The sequence below is a fragment of the Eucyclogobius newberryi genome, unplaced genomic scaffold, assembly GCF_026437365.1.
Source record: "Eucyclogobius newberryi isolate DKJ021-1_F unplaced genomic scaffold, fEucNew1.0.hap1 SCAF_672, whole genome shotgun sequence".
NCBI classification, from domain to species: Eukaryota; Metazoa; Chordata; class Actinopteri; order Gobiiformes; family Gobiidae; genus Eucyclogobius; species Eucyclogobius newberryi.
In genome coordinates, this window is record NW_027316359.1 from 10825 (window position 1) to 25927 (window position 15103).

The 15103-nt window shown below is 54.4% G+C and overlaps 1 protein-coding gene across 1 annotated transcript; it reads left to right on the forward strand.

Moving 5' to 3' along the window:
- The first annotated feature begins 13721 nt into the window (after positions 1-13721).
- Positions 13722-14672, forward strand: LOC140348337 (ras-related protein M-Ras). The gene is made up of 2 exons (XM_072434334.1): positions 13722-13951; positions 14515-14672. Exons 1-2 carry the CDS (start codon positions 13759-13761, stop codon positions 14670-14672), a joined length of 351 nt encoding a protein of 116 aa, XP_072290435.1. The 5' UTR covers positions 13722-13758.
- The last annotated feature ends 431 nt before the right edge of the window (positions 14673-15103 follow it).

Consider the following 15103-nt stretch of genomic DNA (forward strand, 5'->3'; position numbering starts at 1 on the left):
CTAAACCAGGTCTAAACCAGGACTAAACCAGGACTAAACCAGTTCTAAACCAGGTCTAAACCAGGAATAAACCAGGACTAAACCAGGTCTAAACCAGGACTAAACCAGGTTTAAACCAGGACTAAACCATGTCTAAACCAGGACTAAACCAGGTCCAAACCAGGACTAAACCAGGTCTAAACCAGGACTAAACCAGGACTAAACCAGATCCAAACCAGGACTAAACCAGGTCAAACCAGTTCTAAACCAGGACTAAACCAGTTCTAAACCAGGACTAAACCAGGTCTAAACCAGGTCTAAACCAGTTCTAAACCAGGACTAAACCAGGACTAAACCATGTCTAAACCATGACTAAACCAGGACTAAACCTGGTCTAAACCAGGTCTAAACCAGTTCTAAACCAGGACTAAACCAGGACTAAACCTGGTCTAAACCAGGACTAAACCAGTTCTTAACCAGGTCTAAACCAGGTCTAAACCAGGACTAAACCAGGTCTAAACCAGGTCCAAACCAGGACTAAACCAGGTTTAAACCAGGACTAAACCAGTTCTAAACCAGGTCTAAACCAGGACTAAACCAGGACTAAACCAGGTCTAAACCAGGACTAAACCAGGACTAAACCAGGACTAAACCATGTCTAAACCAGGACTAAACCAGGTCTAAACCAGGACTAAACCAGGACTAAACCAGTTCTAAACCAGGACTAAACCAGGTCTAAACCAGTTCTAAACCAAGTATAAACCAGGACTAAACCAGGTCTAAACCAGTTCTAAACCAGGACTAAACCAGGTCTAAACCAGGACTAAACCAGTTCTAAACCAGGACTAAACCAGGTCTAAACCAGGACTAAACCAGGTCTAAACCAGTTCTAAACCAGGTCTAAACCAGGACTAAACCAGTTCTAAACCAGGTCTAAACCAGGACTAAACCAGGACTAAACCTGGTCTAAACCAGGACTAAACCAGTTCTAAACCAGGTCTAAACCAGGACTAAACCAGGTCTAAACCAGTTCTAAACCAGGACTAAACCAGTTCTAAACCAGGTCTAAACCAGTTCTAAACCAGGTCTAAACCAGGACTAAACCAGGACTAAACCTGGTCTAAACCAGGTCTAAACCAGTTCTAAACCAGGACTAAACCAGTTCTAAACCAGGTCTAAACCAGTTCTAAACCAGGACTAAACCAGGTCTAAACCAGGACTAAACCAGGACTAAACCAGGTCTAAACCAGGTCTAAACCAGGACTAAACCAGGTCTAAACCAGTTCTAAACCAGGACTAAACCAGGTCTAAACCAGGACTAAACCAGGACTAAACCAGTTCTAAACCAGGACTAAACCAGGTCTAAACCAGGTCTAAACCAGTTCTAAACCAGGACTAAACCAGGTCTAAACCAGGACTAAACCAGTTCTAAACCAGGACTAAACCAGGTCTAAACCAGGACTAAACCAGGTCTAAACCAGTTCTAAACCAGGTCTAAACCAGGACTAAACCAGTTCTAAACCAGGTCTAAACCAGGACTAAACCAGGACTAAACCTGGTCTAAACCAGGACTAAACCAGTTCTAAACCAGGTCTAAACCAGGACTAAACCAGGTCTAAACCAGTTCTAAACCAGGACTAAACCAGTTCTAAACCAGGTCTAAACCAGTTCTAAACCTGGTCTAAACCAGGTCTAAACCAGTTCTAAACCAGGACTAAACCAGTTCTAAACCAGGTCTAAACCAGTTCTAAACCAGGACTAAACCAGGTCTAAACCAGGACTAAACCAGGACTAAACCAGGTCTAAACCAGGTCTAAACCAGGTCTAAACCAGTTCTAAACCAGGACTAAACCAGGTCTAAACCAGGACTAAACCAGGACTAAACCAGTTCTAAACCAGGACTAAACCAGGTCTAAACCAGTTCTAAACCAAGTCTAAACCAGGACTAAACCAGGTCTAAACCAGTTCTAAACCAGGACTAAACCAGGTCTAAACCAGGACTAAACCAGTTCTAAACCAGGACTAAACCAGGTCTAAACCAGTTCTAAACCAGGACTAAACCAGGTCTAAACCAGTTCTAAACCAGGACTAAACCAGGTCTAAACCAGGACTAAACCAGGACTAAACCTGGTCTAAACCAGGACTAAACCAGGACTAAACCAGGACTAAACCAGTTCTAAACCAGGACTAAACCAGGACTAAACCAGGTCTAAACCAGGACTAAACCAGGACTAAACCAGGACTAAACCTGGTCTAAACCAGGACTAAACCAGGACTAAACCAGGTCTAAACCAGGTCTAAACCAGGACTAAACCAGGACTAAACCAGGACTAAACCAGGTCTAAACCAGGACTAAACCAGGACTAAACCAGGTCTAAACCAGGACTAAACCAGGATTATAACTGGTCTGTCGCGTGTCTCCGGCGCGGTCCCTTTAAAGCGGCGCGCAAAGGAGACGCGTAACAGCCGCGTTTCTGCACCGTTCCGCTGCGTCCGCGTCCGTCATTCCGTCCAGTCTCTTTTTCCGCCTCTGCCCGCTCCTAACGCGCTCCTAACGCGCTCGTAACGCGTGAAGAGCCCCGGTAAAGCCCCGGTGAAGCCCCGGTAAAGCCCCGGTAAAGCCCCGGTAAAGCCCCGCAGACCCGCTCCTGCCCGGGCCTGAGCCGCTGCCGGAGCCGAGCAGCGCGCACTGTTTTCGGGCAGAAGCGGAGCCGCGGTGCGATGTGAGGCCGGTCCCCGCCTTCCTCCCACATAACGGTGAGTACGGCTCTGTTCCTCACAAACCCGCGCGTGCAGCCGCCGTCACGCGGGAATCGGACCGTTTTTCCGTCTCTTCCGTTCCCGCGGTGACAGCGACACATGAGAAAAGAGGCGCGTGAGGCGGAAATCCACTTCTGAAGCTGGAGATGAGAAAGAGGCGGACACCGGCGGAAGAGCCCGGAGAAGGGCCTCAGTGTGGAGCACCGGGAGCACCTGGTTTAGACCTGGTTTAGACCTGGTTTAGTCCTGGTTTAGTCCTGGTTTAGACCTGGTTTAGACCTGGTTTAGTCCTGGTTTAGACCTGGTTTAGACCTGGTTTAGACCTGGTTTAGTCCTGGTTTAGACCTGGTTTAGACCTGGTGTAGACCTGGTTTAGTCCTGGTTTAGACCTGGTTTAGACCTGGTTTAGTCCTGGTTTAGACCTGGTTTAGACCTGATTTAGTCCTGGTTTAGACCTGGTTTAGACCTGGTTTAGACCTGGTTTAGTCCTGGTTTAGTCCTGGTTTAGACCTGGTTTAGTCCTGGTTTAGACCTGGTTTAGTCCTGGTTTAGACCTGGTTTAGACCTGGTGTAGACCTGGTTTAGTCCTGGTTTAGACCTGGTTTAGACCTGGTTTAGTCCTGGTTTAGACCTGGTTTAGACCTGGTTTAGACCTGGTTTAGTCCTGGTTTAGACCTGGTTTAGACCTGGTGTAGACCTGGTTTAGTCCTGGTTTAGACCTGGTTTAGACCTGGTTTAGTCCTGGTTTAGACCTGGTTTAGACCTGATTTAGTCCTGGTTTAGACCTGGTTTAGACCTGGTTTAGACCTGGTTTAGTCCTGGTTTAGTCCTGGTTTAGACCTGGTTTAGTCCTGGTTTAGACCTGGTTTAGTCCTGGTTTAGACCTGGTTTAGACCTGGTTTAGTCCTGGTTTAGACCTGGTTTAGTCCTGGTTTAGACCTGGTTTAGTCCTGGTTTAGAACTGGTTTAGTCCTGGTTTAGACCTGGTTTAGACCTGGTTTAGTCCTGGTTTAGACCTGGTTTAGACCTGGTTTAGTCCTTGTTTAGACCTGGTTTAGACCTGGTTTAGACCTGGTGTAGACCTGGTTTAGTCCTGGTTTAGACCTGGTTTAGACCTGGTTTAGACCTGGTTTAGTCCTGGTTTAGACCTGGTTTAGACCTGGTGTAGACCTGGTTTAGTCCTGGTTTAGACCTGGTTTAGACCTGGTTTAGACCTGGTGTAGACCTGGTTTAGTCCTGGTTTAGACCTGGTTTAGACCTGGTTTAGTCCTGGTTTAGACCTGGTTTAGACCTGATTTAGTCCTGGTTTAGACCTGGTTTAGACCTGGTTTAGTCCTGGTTTAGTCCTGGTTTAGACCTGGTTTAGACCTGGTTTAGACCTGGTTTAGACCTGGTTTAGTCCTGGTTTAGTCCTGGTTTAGACCTGGTTTAGTCCTGGTTTAGACCTGGTTTAGTCCTGGTTTAGAACTGGTTTAGTCCTGGTTTAGTCCTGGTTTAGTCCTGGTTTAGACCTGGTTTAGACCTGGTTTAGTCCTGGTTTAGACCTGGTTTAGACCTGGTTTAGTCCTGGTTTGGACCTGGTTTAGTCCTGGTTTAGTCCTGGTTTAGTCCTGGTTTAGTCCTGGTTTAGTCCTGGTTTGGACCTGGTTTAGTCCTGGTTTAGACCTGGTTTAGACCTGGTTTAGTCCTGGTTTAGTCCTGGTTTAGACCTGGTTTAGTCCTGGTTTAGACCTGGTTTAGTCCTGGTTTAGTCCTGGTTTAGTCCTGGTTTAGTCCTGGTTTGGACCTGGTTTAGTCCTGGTTTAGACCTGGTTTAGTCCTGGTTTAGTCCTGGTTTAGACCTGGTTTAGTTCTGGTTTAGACCTGGTTTAGTCCTGGTTTAGACCTGGTATAGACCTGGTATAGACCTGGTTTAGACCTGGTTTAGACCTGGTTTAGTCCTGGTTTAGTCCTGGTTTAGACCTGGTATAGACCTGGTTTAGTCCTGGTTTAGACCTGGTTTAGACCTGGTTTAGACCTGGTTTAGACCTGGTTTAGTCCTGGTTTAGACCTGGTTTAGACCTGGTTTAGTCCTGGTTTGGACCTGGTTTAGTCCTGGTTTAGTCCTGGTTTAGTCCTGGTTTAGTCCTGGTTTAGTCCTGGTTTGGACCTGGTTTAGTCCTGGTTTAGACCTGGTTTAGACCTGGTTTAGTCCTGGTTTAGTCCTGGTTTAGACCTGGTTTAGTCCTGGTTTAGACCTGGTTTAGTCCTGGTTTAGTCCTGGTTTAGTCCTGGTTTGGACCTGGTTTAGTCCTGGTTTAGACCTGGTTTAGTCCTGGTTTAGTCCTGGTTTAGACCTGGTTTAGTTCTGGTTTAGACCTGGTTTAGTCCTGGTTTAGACCTGGTATAGACCTGGTATAGACCTGGTTTAGACCTGGTTTAGACCTGGTTTAGTCCTGGTTTAGTCCTGGTTTAGACCTGGTATAGACCTGGTTTAGTCCTGGTTTAGACCTGGTTTAGACCTGGTTTAGACCTGGTTTAGACCTGGTTTAGACCTGGTTTAGTCCTGGTATAGACCTGGTATAGACCTTGCAAATCTAAGGTTTTTAGTTCAATTCACTCAAATATTGTGGTCTAAATGAGACACATCACAGACTAAACCAGGTCTAAACCAGGTCTAAACCAGGAGCTGTGTTTGGATCAGAGTCAGAGGAAGGAAGTGTTCTCTTCCCTTCATTGTTCCAGGCTGAGGTTAGAGGTCTGAGGTCAGAGGTCAGAGGGCAGGGCCTCCTCCTCTGTGTCAGATGCCCTCCCATCAGTTTGAATATAAAATATTGCACATTGTTTTCCCAGCAAAGACCTGAAGTTTGTTTCTTTTAAGAAATGTGATGCACAGGCGACTTCTGGGTGTGACGTGGGTGTGGCCTCTCTAACGACATGTGACTTTAAAATCTCAGTTTCACGACAACCTGACCCTAGGTTGACCCTCGGTTGACCCCACCCCCAAGAAACGAGGCGGAGGACCTGAGTAAACACGGGAAGAAAGTGATGCTCCAGGAGCTCAACGATCAAAGCTGTGGACCGTGGCCTCGGTGGAAAACACTTTCTCACAAGCTAAGCTAAGATAAGAGAAGAGCCCTACCACCAGTTACAAGGAGTTGCCCTACCAACAGTTACAAGGAGTTGCCCTACCAACAGTTACAAGGAGTTGCCCTACCAACAGTTACAAGGAGTTGCCCTACCAACAGTTACAAGGAGTTGCCCTACCAACAGTTACAAGGAGTTGCCCTACCACCAGTTACAAGGAGTCGCCCTACGACCAGTTACGAGGAGTTGCCCTACCAACAGTTACAAGGAGTTGCCCTACCAACAGTTACAAGGAGTTGCCCTACCACCAGTTACAAGGAGTTGCCCTACCAACAGTTACAAGGAGTTGCCCTACCAACAGTTACAAGGAGTTGCCCTACCACCAGTTACAAGGAGTCGCCCTACGACCAGTTACGAGGAGTTGCCCTACCACCAGTTACAAGGAGTCGCCCTACGGCCAGTTACAAGGAGTCGCCCTACGAGCAGTTACGAGGAGTCATCCTACCACCAGTTACAAGGAGTCGCCCTACGACCAGTTACGAGGAGTCGCCCTATCACCAGTTACAAGGAGTCGCCCTACCACCAGTTACAAGGAGTCGCCCTACGACCAGTTACAAGGAGTTGCCCTACCACCAGTTACGAGGAGTCGCCCTACCACCAGTTACGAGGAGTCGCCCTACGAGCAGTTACAAGGAGTCGCCCTACGAGCAGTTACAAGGAGTCGCCCTACGACCAGTTACGAGGAGTCGCCCTACGACCAGTTACGAGGAGTCGCCCTACGACCAGTTACGAGGAGTCGCCCTACGGCCAGTTAAGAGGAGTCGCCCTACGGCCAGTTACGAGAGGAGTCGCCCTACGGCCAGTTACGAGAGGAGTCGCCCTACGGCCAGTTACGAGGAGTCGCCCTACGGCCAGTCACGGGGAGTCGCCCTACGGCCAGTTACGGGGAGTCGCCCTACGGCCAGTTAAGAGGAGTCGCCCTACGGCCAGTTACGAGAGGAGTCGCCCTACGGCCAGTTACGAGGAGTCGCCCTACGGCCAGTTACGGGGAGTCGCCCTACGGCCAGTCATGGGGAGTCGCCCTACGGCCAGTTACGGGGAGTCGCCCTACGGCCAGTTAAGAGGAGTCGCCCTACGGCCAGTTACGAGAGGAGTCGCCCTACGGCCAGTTACGAGGAGTCGCCCTACGGCCAGTTACGGGGAGTCGCCCTACGGCCAGTTACGAGGAGTCGCCCTACGAGCAGTTACGGGGAGTCGCCCTACGAGCAGTTACGGGGAGTCGTCCTACAAGCAGTTACGTGAGTTTCATGATGCGGTCGTGAGGATCCTGGTAAAGATTCAAAATTGGATGAAGATGAATCTGACACACATTTTCAGCTTTAAACTAATAACATAATTGCTGCTGTGGAAACAATTTAGAAAAAATATTGCATAATATTGAAAAAAGAACTGAACTAGTTCATGTAGAAAGTGAACTTTCCCAACTCTGATCTTCGAGAGCTGAGATCAGGGCTGAGAGCTGAAGGCGGGGCAGATGGTTGGCGGGGCAGATGGTGGGCGTGTCGCTGAAGCGGGGCAGATGGTGGGCGTGTCGCTGAGGCGGGGCTGATGGTGGGCGGGGCAGATGGTGGGCGTGTCGCTGAGGCGGGGCAGATGGTGGGCGTGTCGCTGAGGCGGGGCAGATGGTGGGCGGGGCAGATGGTGGGCGTGTCGCTGAGGCGGGGCTGATGGTGGGCGGGCCAGATGGTGGGCTTGTCGCTGAGGCGGGGCTGATGGTGGGCGTGTCGCTGAGGCGGGGCTGATGGTGGGCGTGTCGCTGAAGCGGGGCAGATGGTGGGCGTGTCGCTGAGGCGGGGCAGATGGTGGGCGGGGCAGATGGTGGGCGTGTCGCTGAGGCGGGGCTGATGGTGGGCGTGTCGCTGAAGCGGGGCAGATGGTGGGCGGGGCAGATGGTGGGCGTGTCGCTGAGGCGGGGCTGATGGTGGGCGTGTCGCTGAGGCGGGGCAGATGGTGGGCGGGGCAGATGGTGGGCGTGTCGCTGAGGCGGGGCTGATGGTGGGCGTGTCGCTGAAGCGGGGCAGATGGTGGGCGGGGCAGATGGTGGGCGGGGCAGATGGTGGGCGTGTCGCTGAGGCGGGGCTGATGGTGGGCGTGTCGCTGAGGCGGGGCAGATGGTGGGCGTGTCGCTGAGGCGGGGCTGATGGTGGGCGTGTCGCTGACGCGGGGCAGATGGTGGGCGGGGCAGATGGTGGGCGTGTCGCTGAGGCGGGGCTGATGGTGGGCGTGTCGCTGAGGCGGGGCTGATGGTGGGCGTGTCGCTGAGGCGGGGCAGATGGTGGGCGGGGCAGATGGTGGGCGTGTCGCTGAGGCGGGGCTGATGGTGGGCGTGTCGCTGAGGCGGGGCTGATGGTGGGCGGGGCAGATGGTGGGCGTGTCGCTGAGGCGGGGCTGATGGTGGGTGTGTCGCTGAGGCGGGGCTGAGAGCTGAAGCTGAGGCGAAGAACACAATGTCACAGTCGTGACGTTTACATGAGCAAACACACGGGCCACGCCTTCAACCGCAGCACGGCGCTTCATGAACAGTCAGGGGCCCGGAGCTGTGGCCCCTGGATCCATGCTTCCACCAGGGGGCGATATCACTTTCTATCCTTTGTGACGCTTCCAAATCAGTCTTGAGAGGAAAAATGATAGACATCGTATTTGGAGAGAGTTTTGTTGTAAAAATGTGTCATGTTTCTTCATAACTCCAGGTCAAAGGTCAAAGGTCTCATTCTTCACAGGGAAATGCAACTGTTGTAGAAACAGCGCCACCAGGAGGTGAACCACTGTCACGTGTTCTCACGAGGCCTCATCCTTCTCAATTTTAGATCCATGAACTTGGGCCTCAAAACTCCTGCCATGGACACAACAACCTTAGAATGTATGAATATGACATGAATCTGACTGAGACTGGACGACACTGACCTGCAGAGACCGGAGAGGACACTGTCCTGCAGAGACCGGAGAGGACACTGACCTGCAGAGACCGGAGAGGACACTGACCTGCAGAGACCGGAGAGGACACTGTCCTGCAGAGACCGGAGAGGACACTGACCTGCAGAGACCGGAGAGGACACTGACCTCCAGAGACCGGAGAGGACACTGACCTCAGAGACCGGAGAGGACACTGACCTCAGAGACCGGAGAGGACACTGACCTGCAGAGACCGGAGAGGACACTGACCTGCAGAGACCGGAGAGGACACTGACCTGCAGAGACCGGAGAGGACACTGACCTGCAGAGACCGGAGAGGACACTGACCTCCAGAGACCGGAGAGGACACTGTCCTGCAGAGACCGGAGAGGACACTGACCTGCAGAGACCGGAGAGGACACTGACCTCCAGAGACCGGAGAGGACACTGACCTGCAGAGACCGGAGAGGACACTGACCAGAGACCGGAGAGGACACTGACCTCCAGAGACCGGAGAGGACACTGACCTGCAGAGACCGGAGAGGACACTGACCTCCAGAGATCGGAGAGGACACTGTCCTGCAGAGACCGGAGAGGACACTGACCTGCAGAGACCGGAGAGGACACTGACCTGCAGAGACCGGAGAGGACACTGACCTCCAGAGACCGGAGAGGACACTGTCCTGCAGAGACCGGAGAGGACACTGACCTCCAGAGACCGGAGAGGACACTGACCTGCAGAGACCGGAGAGGACACTGACCTCCAGAGACCGAAGAGGACACTGACCTCCAGAGACCGGAGAGGACACTGACCTGCAGAGACCGGAGAGGACACTGACCTCCAGAGACCGGAGAGGACACTGATCTCCAGAGACCGGAGAGGACACTGACCTGCAGAGACCGGAGAGAGACCGGAGAGGACACTGACCTGCAGAGACCGGAGAGGACACTGACCTCCAGAGACCGGAGAGGACACTGACCTGCAGAGACCGGAGAGGACACTGACCAGAGACCGGAGAGGACACTGACCTCAGAGACCGGAGAGGACACTGACCTCCAGAGACCGGAGAGGACACTGACCTCCAGAGACCGGAGAGGACACTGACCTCCAGAGACCGGAGAGGACACTGTCCTGCAGAGACCGGAGAGGACACTGACCTCAGAGACCGGAGAAGACACTGACCTCCAGAGACCGGAGAGGACACTGACCTCCAGAGACCGGAGAGGACACTGACCTGCAGAGACCGGAGAGGACACTGACCTCCAGAGATCGGAGAGGACACTGTCCTGCAGAGACCGGAGAGGACACTGACCTGCAGAGACCGGAGAGGACACTGTCCTGCAGAGACCGGAGAGGACACTGACCTCCAGAGACCGGAGAGGACACTGACCTGCAGAGACCGGAGAGGACACTGACCAGAGACCGGAGAGGACACTGACCTCCAGAGACCGGAGAGGACACTGACCTGCAGAGACCGGAGAGGACACTGACCTCCAGAGACCGGAGAGGACACTGACCTCCAGAGACCGGAGAGGACACTGACCTGCAGAGACCGGAGAGGACACTGACCTCCAGAGACCGGAGAGGACACTGTCCTGCAGAGACCGGAGAGGACACTGACCTCCAGAGACCGGAGAGGACACTGACCTCAGAGACCGGAGAGGACACTGACCTCCAGAGACCGGAGAGGACACTGACCTCCAGAGACCGGAGAGGACACTGACCTGCAGAGACCGGAGAGGACACTGTCCTGCAGAGACCGGAGAGGACACTGACCTCCAGAGACCGGAGAGGACACTGACCTGCAGAGACCGGAGAGGACACTGACCTCCAGAGACCGGAGAGGACACTGACCTGCAGAGACCGGAGAGAGACCGGAGAGGACACTGACCTGCAGAGACCGGAGAGGACACTGACCTCCAGAGACCGGAGAGGACACTGACCTCCAGAGACCGGAGAGGACACTGACCTGCAGAGACCGGAGAGGACACTGACCAGAGACCGGAGAGGACACTGACCTCAGAGACCGGAGAGGACACTGACCTCCAGAGACCGGAGAGGACACTGACCTCCAGAGACCGGAGAGGACACTGACCTCCAGAGACCGGAGAGGACACTGTCCTGCAGAGACCGGAGAGGACACTGACCTCCAGAGACCGGAGAGGACACTGACCTGCAGAGACCGGAGAGGACACTGACCTGCAGAGACCGGAGAGGACACTGACCTGCAGAGACCGGAGAGGACACTGACCAGAGACCGGAGAGAACACTGACCTCAGAGACCGGAGAGGACACTGACCTCCAGAGACTGGAGAGGACACTGACCAGAGACCGGAGAGGACACTGACCTGCAGAGACCGGAGAGGACACTGACCTCCAGAGACCGGAGAGGACACTGACCTGCAGAGACCGGAGAGAGACCGGAGAGGACACTGACCTGCAGAGACCGGAGAGGACACTGACCTGCAGAGACCGGAGAGGACACTGACCTGCAGAGACCGGAGAGGACACTGACCTCCAGAGACCGGAGAGGACACTGACCTGCAGAGACCGGAGAGGACACTGACCAGAGACCGGAGAGGACACTGACCTCAGAGACCGGAGAGGACACTGACCTCCAGAGACCGGAGAGGACACTGACCTCCAGAGACCGGAGAGGACACTGACCTGCAGAGACCGGAGAGGACACTGACCTCCAGAGACCGGAGAGGACACTGACCTGCAGAGACCGGAGAGAGACCGGAGAGGACACTGACCTGCAGAGACCGGAGAGGACACTGACCTCCAGAGACCGGAGAGGACACTAACCTGCAGAGACCGGAGAGGACACTGACCTCCAGAGACCGGAGAGGACACTGACCTGCAGAGACCGGAGAGGACACTGACCTGCAGAGACCGGAGAGGACACTGTCCTGCAGAGACCGGAGAGGACACTGACCTCCAGAGACCGGAGAGGACACTGACCTGCAGAGACCGGAGAGGACACTGACCTGCAGAGACCGGAGAGGACACTGTCCTGCAGAGACCGGAGAGGACACTGACCTCCAGAGACCGGAGAGGACACTGACCTGCAGAGACCGGAGAGGACACTGACCAGAGACCGGAGAGGACACTGACCTCCAGAGACCGGAGAGGACACTGACCTGCAGAGACCGGAGAGGACACTGACCTCCAGAGACCGGAGAGGACACTGACCTCCAGAGACCGGAGAGGACACTGACCTGCAGAGACCGGAGAGGACACTGACCTCCAGAGACCGGAGAGGACACTGTCCTGCAGAGACCGGAGAGGACACTGACCTCCAGAGACCGGAGAGGACACTGACCTCAGAGACCGGAGAGGACACTGACCTCCAGAGACCGGAGAGGACACTGACCTCCAGAGACCGGAGAGGACACTGACCTGCAGAGACCGGAGAGGACACTGTCCTGCAGAGACCGGAGAGGACACTGACCTCCAGAGACCGGAGAGGACACTGACCTGCAGAGACCGGAGAGGACACTGACCTCCAGAGACCGGAGAGGACACTGACCTCCAGAGACCGGAGAGGACACTGACCTGCAGAGACCGGAGAGAGACCGGAGAGGACACTGACCTGCAGAGACCGGAGAGGACACTGACCTCCAGAGACCGGAGAGGACACTGACCTCCAGAGACCGGAGAGGACACTGACCTGCAGAGACCGGAGAGGACACTGACCAGAGACCGGAGAGGACACTGACCTCAGAGACCGGAGAGGACACTGACCTCCAGAGACCGGAGAGGACACTGACCTCCAGAGACCGGAGAGGACACTGACCTCCAGAGACCGGAGAGGACACTGTCCTGCAGAGACCGGAGAGGACACTGACCTCCAGAGACCGGAGAGGACACTGACCTGCAGAGACCGGAGAGGACACTGACCTGCAGAGACCGGAGAGGACACTGACCAGAGACCGGAGAGAACACTGACCTCAGAGACCGGAGAGGACACTGACCTCCAGAGACTGGAGAGGACACTGACCAGAGACCGGAGAGGACACTGACCTCAGAGACCGGAGAGGACACTGACCTGCAGAGACCGGAGAGGACACTGACCTCCAGAGACCGGAGAGGACACTGACCTGCAGAGACCGGAGAGAGACCGGAGAGGACACTGACCTGCAGAGACCGGAGAGGACACTGACCTGCAGAGACCGGAGAGGACACTGACCTGCAGAGACCGGAGAGGACACTGACCTCCAGAGACCGGAGAGGACACTGACCTGCAGAGACCGGAGAGGACACTGACCAGAGACCGGAGAGGACACTGACCTCAGAGACCGGAGAGGACACTGACCTCCAGAGACCGGAGAGGACACTGACCTCCAGAGACCGGAGAGGACACTGACCTGCAGAGACCGGAGAGGACACTGACCTCCAGAGACCGGAGAGGACACTGACCTGCAGAGACCGGAGAGGACACTGACCTGCAGAGACCGGAGAGGACACTGACCTGCAGAGACCGGAGAGGACACTGTCCTGCAGAGACCGGAGAGGACACTGACCTCCAGAGACCGGAGAGGACACTGACCTGCAGAGACCGGAGAGGACACTGACCTGCAGAGACCGGAGAGGACACTGACCTCCAGAGACCGGAGAGGACACTGTCCTGCAGAGACCGGAGAGGACACGTTTGGACTATTTTACCAACTTTGGACCAAATAGTACATTTTATTTTGGACTTTATGTTCATGAATAATTTTTAGCACGTCAGTTATTATAATGTGTGATGTTTTCATTTGTATCTCTTATTTTCTCTCTGCTCTGGTCTTGTTTTTGTGTTTTATCATATTGAAAAATGAAACAAATATACTCTGAATATTGTTATCATCTTTCCCTCTGTCTCTGTCAGGCTCGAGGCCCCGGTGCCGCCGCTCGAGGCCCCGGTGCCGCTCGAGGCCGCACGCGACCCTGGTGCCGTGCGGCCTCGGTGCTGCTCGAGGCCGCACGTGGTCCCGGTGCCGCACGAGGCCCCCGACATGTCAGCCAGCGCGGTGCCCAGTGAGAACCTGCCCACGTACAAGCTGGTGGTGGTGGGCGACGGCGGCGTGGGAAAGAGCGCTCTCACCATTCAGTTCTTCCAGAAGATCTTTGTCCCGGACTACGACCCGACTATCGAGGACTCGTACCTCAAACACACCGAGATCGACGGGCAGTGGGCCATCTTAGACGGTAACTCTCAAACTGTCCATCTTAGACGGTAACTCTCAAACTGTCCATCTTAGACGGTAACTCTCAAACTGTCCATCTTAGACGGTAACTCTCAAACTGTCCATCTTAGACGGTAACTCTCAAACTGTCCATCTTAGACGGTAACTCTCAAACTGTCCATCTTAGACGGTAACTCTCAAACTGTCCATCTTAGACGGTAACTCTCAAACTGTCCTTATCCACACTGAATACACACACATCTGACACAGCTCAAACTGTGGTTCAGTTGCTTTATTTGCAGTTTTGAGAGTCACTTATTCTATTATGTCCTCTCCTGACTCGTCGTCCTCCTCTGACTCGTACTCCTCTGACTTGCGTGTCGTCCTGTGACTTGCGTGTCGTCCTCTGACTCGCGTGTCCTCCTCTGACTCGCGTGTCCTAATCTGACTCGTCCTCCTCTGACTCGCGTGTCGTCCTCCTCTGACTCGCGTGTCCTCCTCCGACTCGTGTGTCCTCCTCTGACTCGTCGTCCTCCTCTGACTCGTCCTCCTCTGACTCGTCCTTTGTCCTCTTGTCCTCTGCAGTCCTGGACACGGCGGGACAGGAGGAGTTCAGTGCCATGAGGGAGCAGTACATGAGGACAGGAGACGGGTTCCTCATCGTGTTCTCCGTCACAGACAAAGCCAGTTTTGAACACGTGGATCGTTTCCATCAGCTCATCCTCCGAGTGAAGGACAGGTGAGACAAGGACAGGTGAGGGCAGGACGTCCTCCTCTGAGAGCAGGACGTCCTCCTCTACTTACACTTCAGTCAATATTTATATTTCAAGAACCTCTCTCTCTCCCTCTCTCTCCCTCCCTCCCTCCCTCCCTCCCTCCCCCCTCTCTCCCTCCCTCCCTCTCTCTCTCCCTCCCTCTCCCTCCCACTCTCCCTCCCTCTCTCCCTCCCTCTCCCTCCCTCCCTCTCTCCCTCCCACTCTCCCTCCCTCTCTCCCTCCCTCTCTCCCTCCCTCTCCCTCCCTCCCTCTCTCTCTCTCCCCCCTCTCTCTCCCTCTCTTTCTCTCCCTCTCTCCCTCCCTCTCTCCCTCCCTCTCTCTCCCTCCCTCCCTCCCTCTCTCTCTCTCCCCCCTCTCTCTCCCACTCTTTCTCTCCCTCTCTCCCTCCCTCTCTCCCT

What these genes read in the sequence shown, in the direction of transcription:
- LOC140348337 (XM_072434334.1), top strand. Translation starts at nt 13,759, where the DNA reads ATGTCAGCCAGCGCGGTGCCCAGTGAGAACCTGCCCACGTACAAGCTG. An exon ending in GCAGTGGGCCATCTTAGACG is followed by an intron (nt 13,952 to 14,514) that starts GTAACTCTCAAA and finishes TGTCCTCTGCAG; the next exon opens with TCCTGGACACGGCGGGACAG.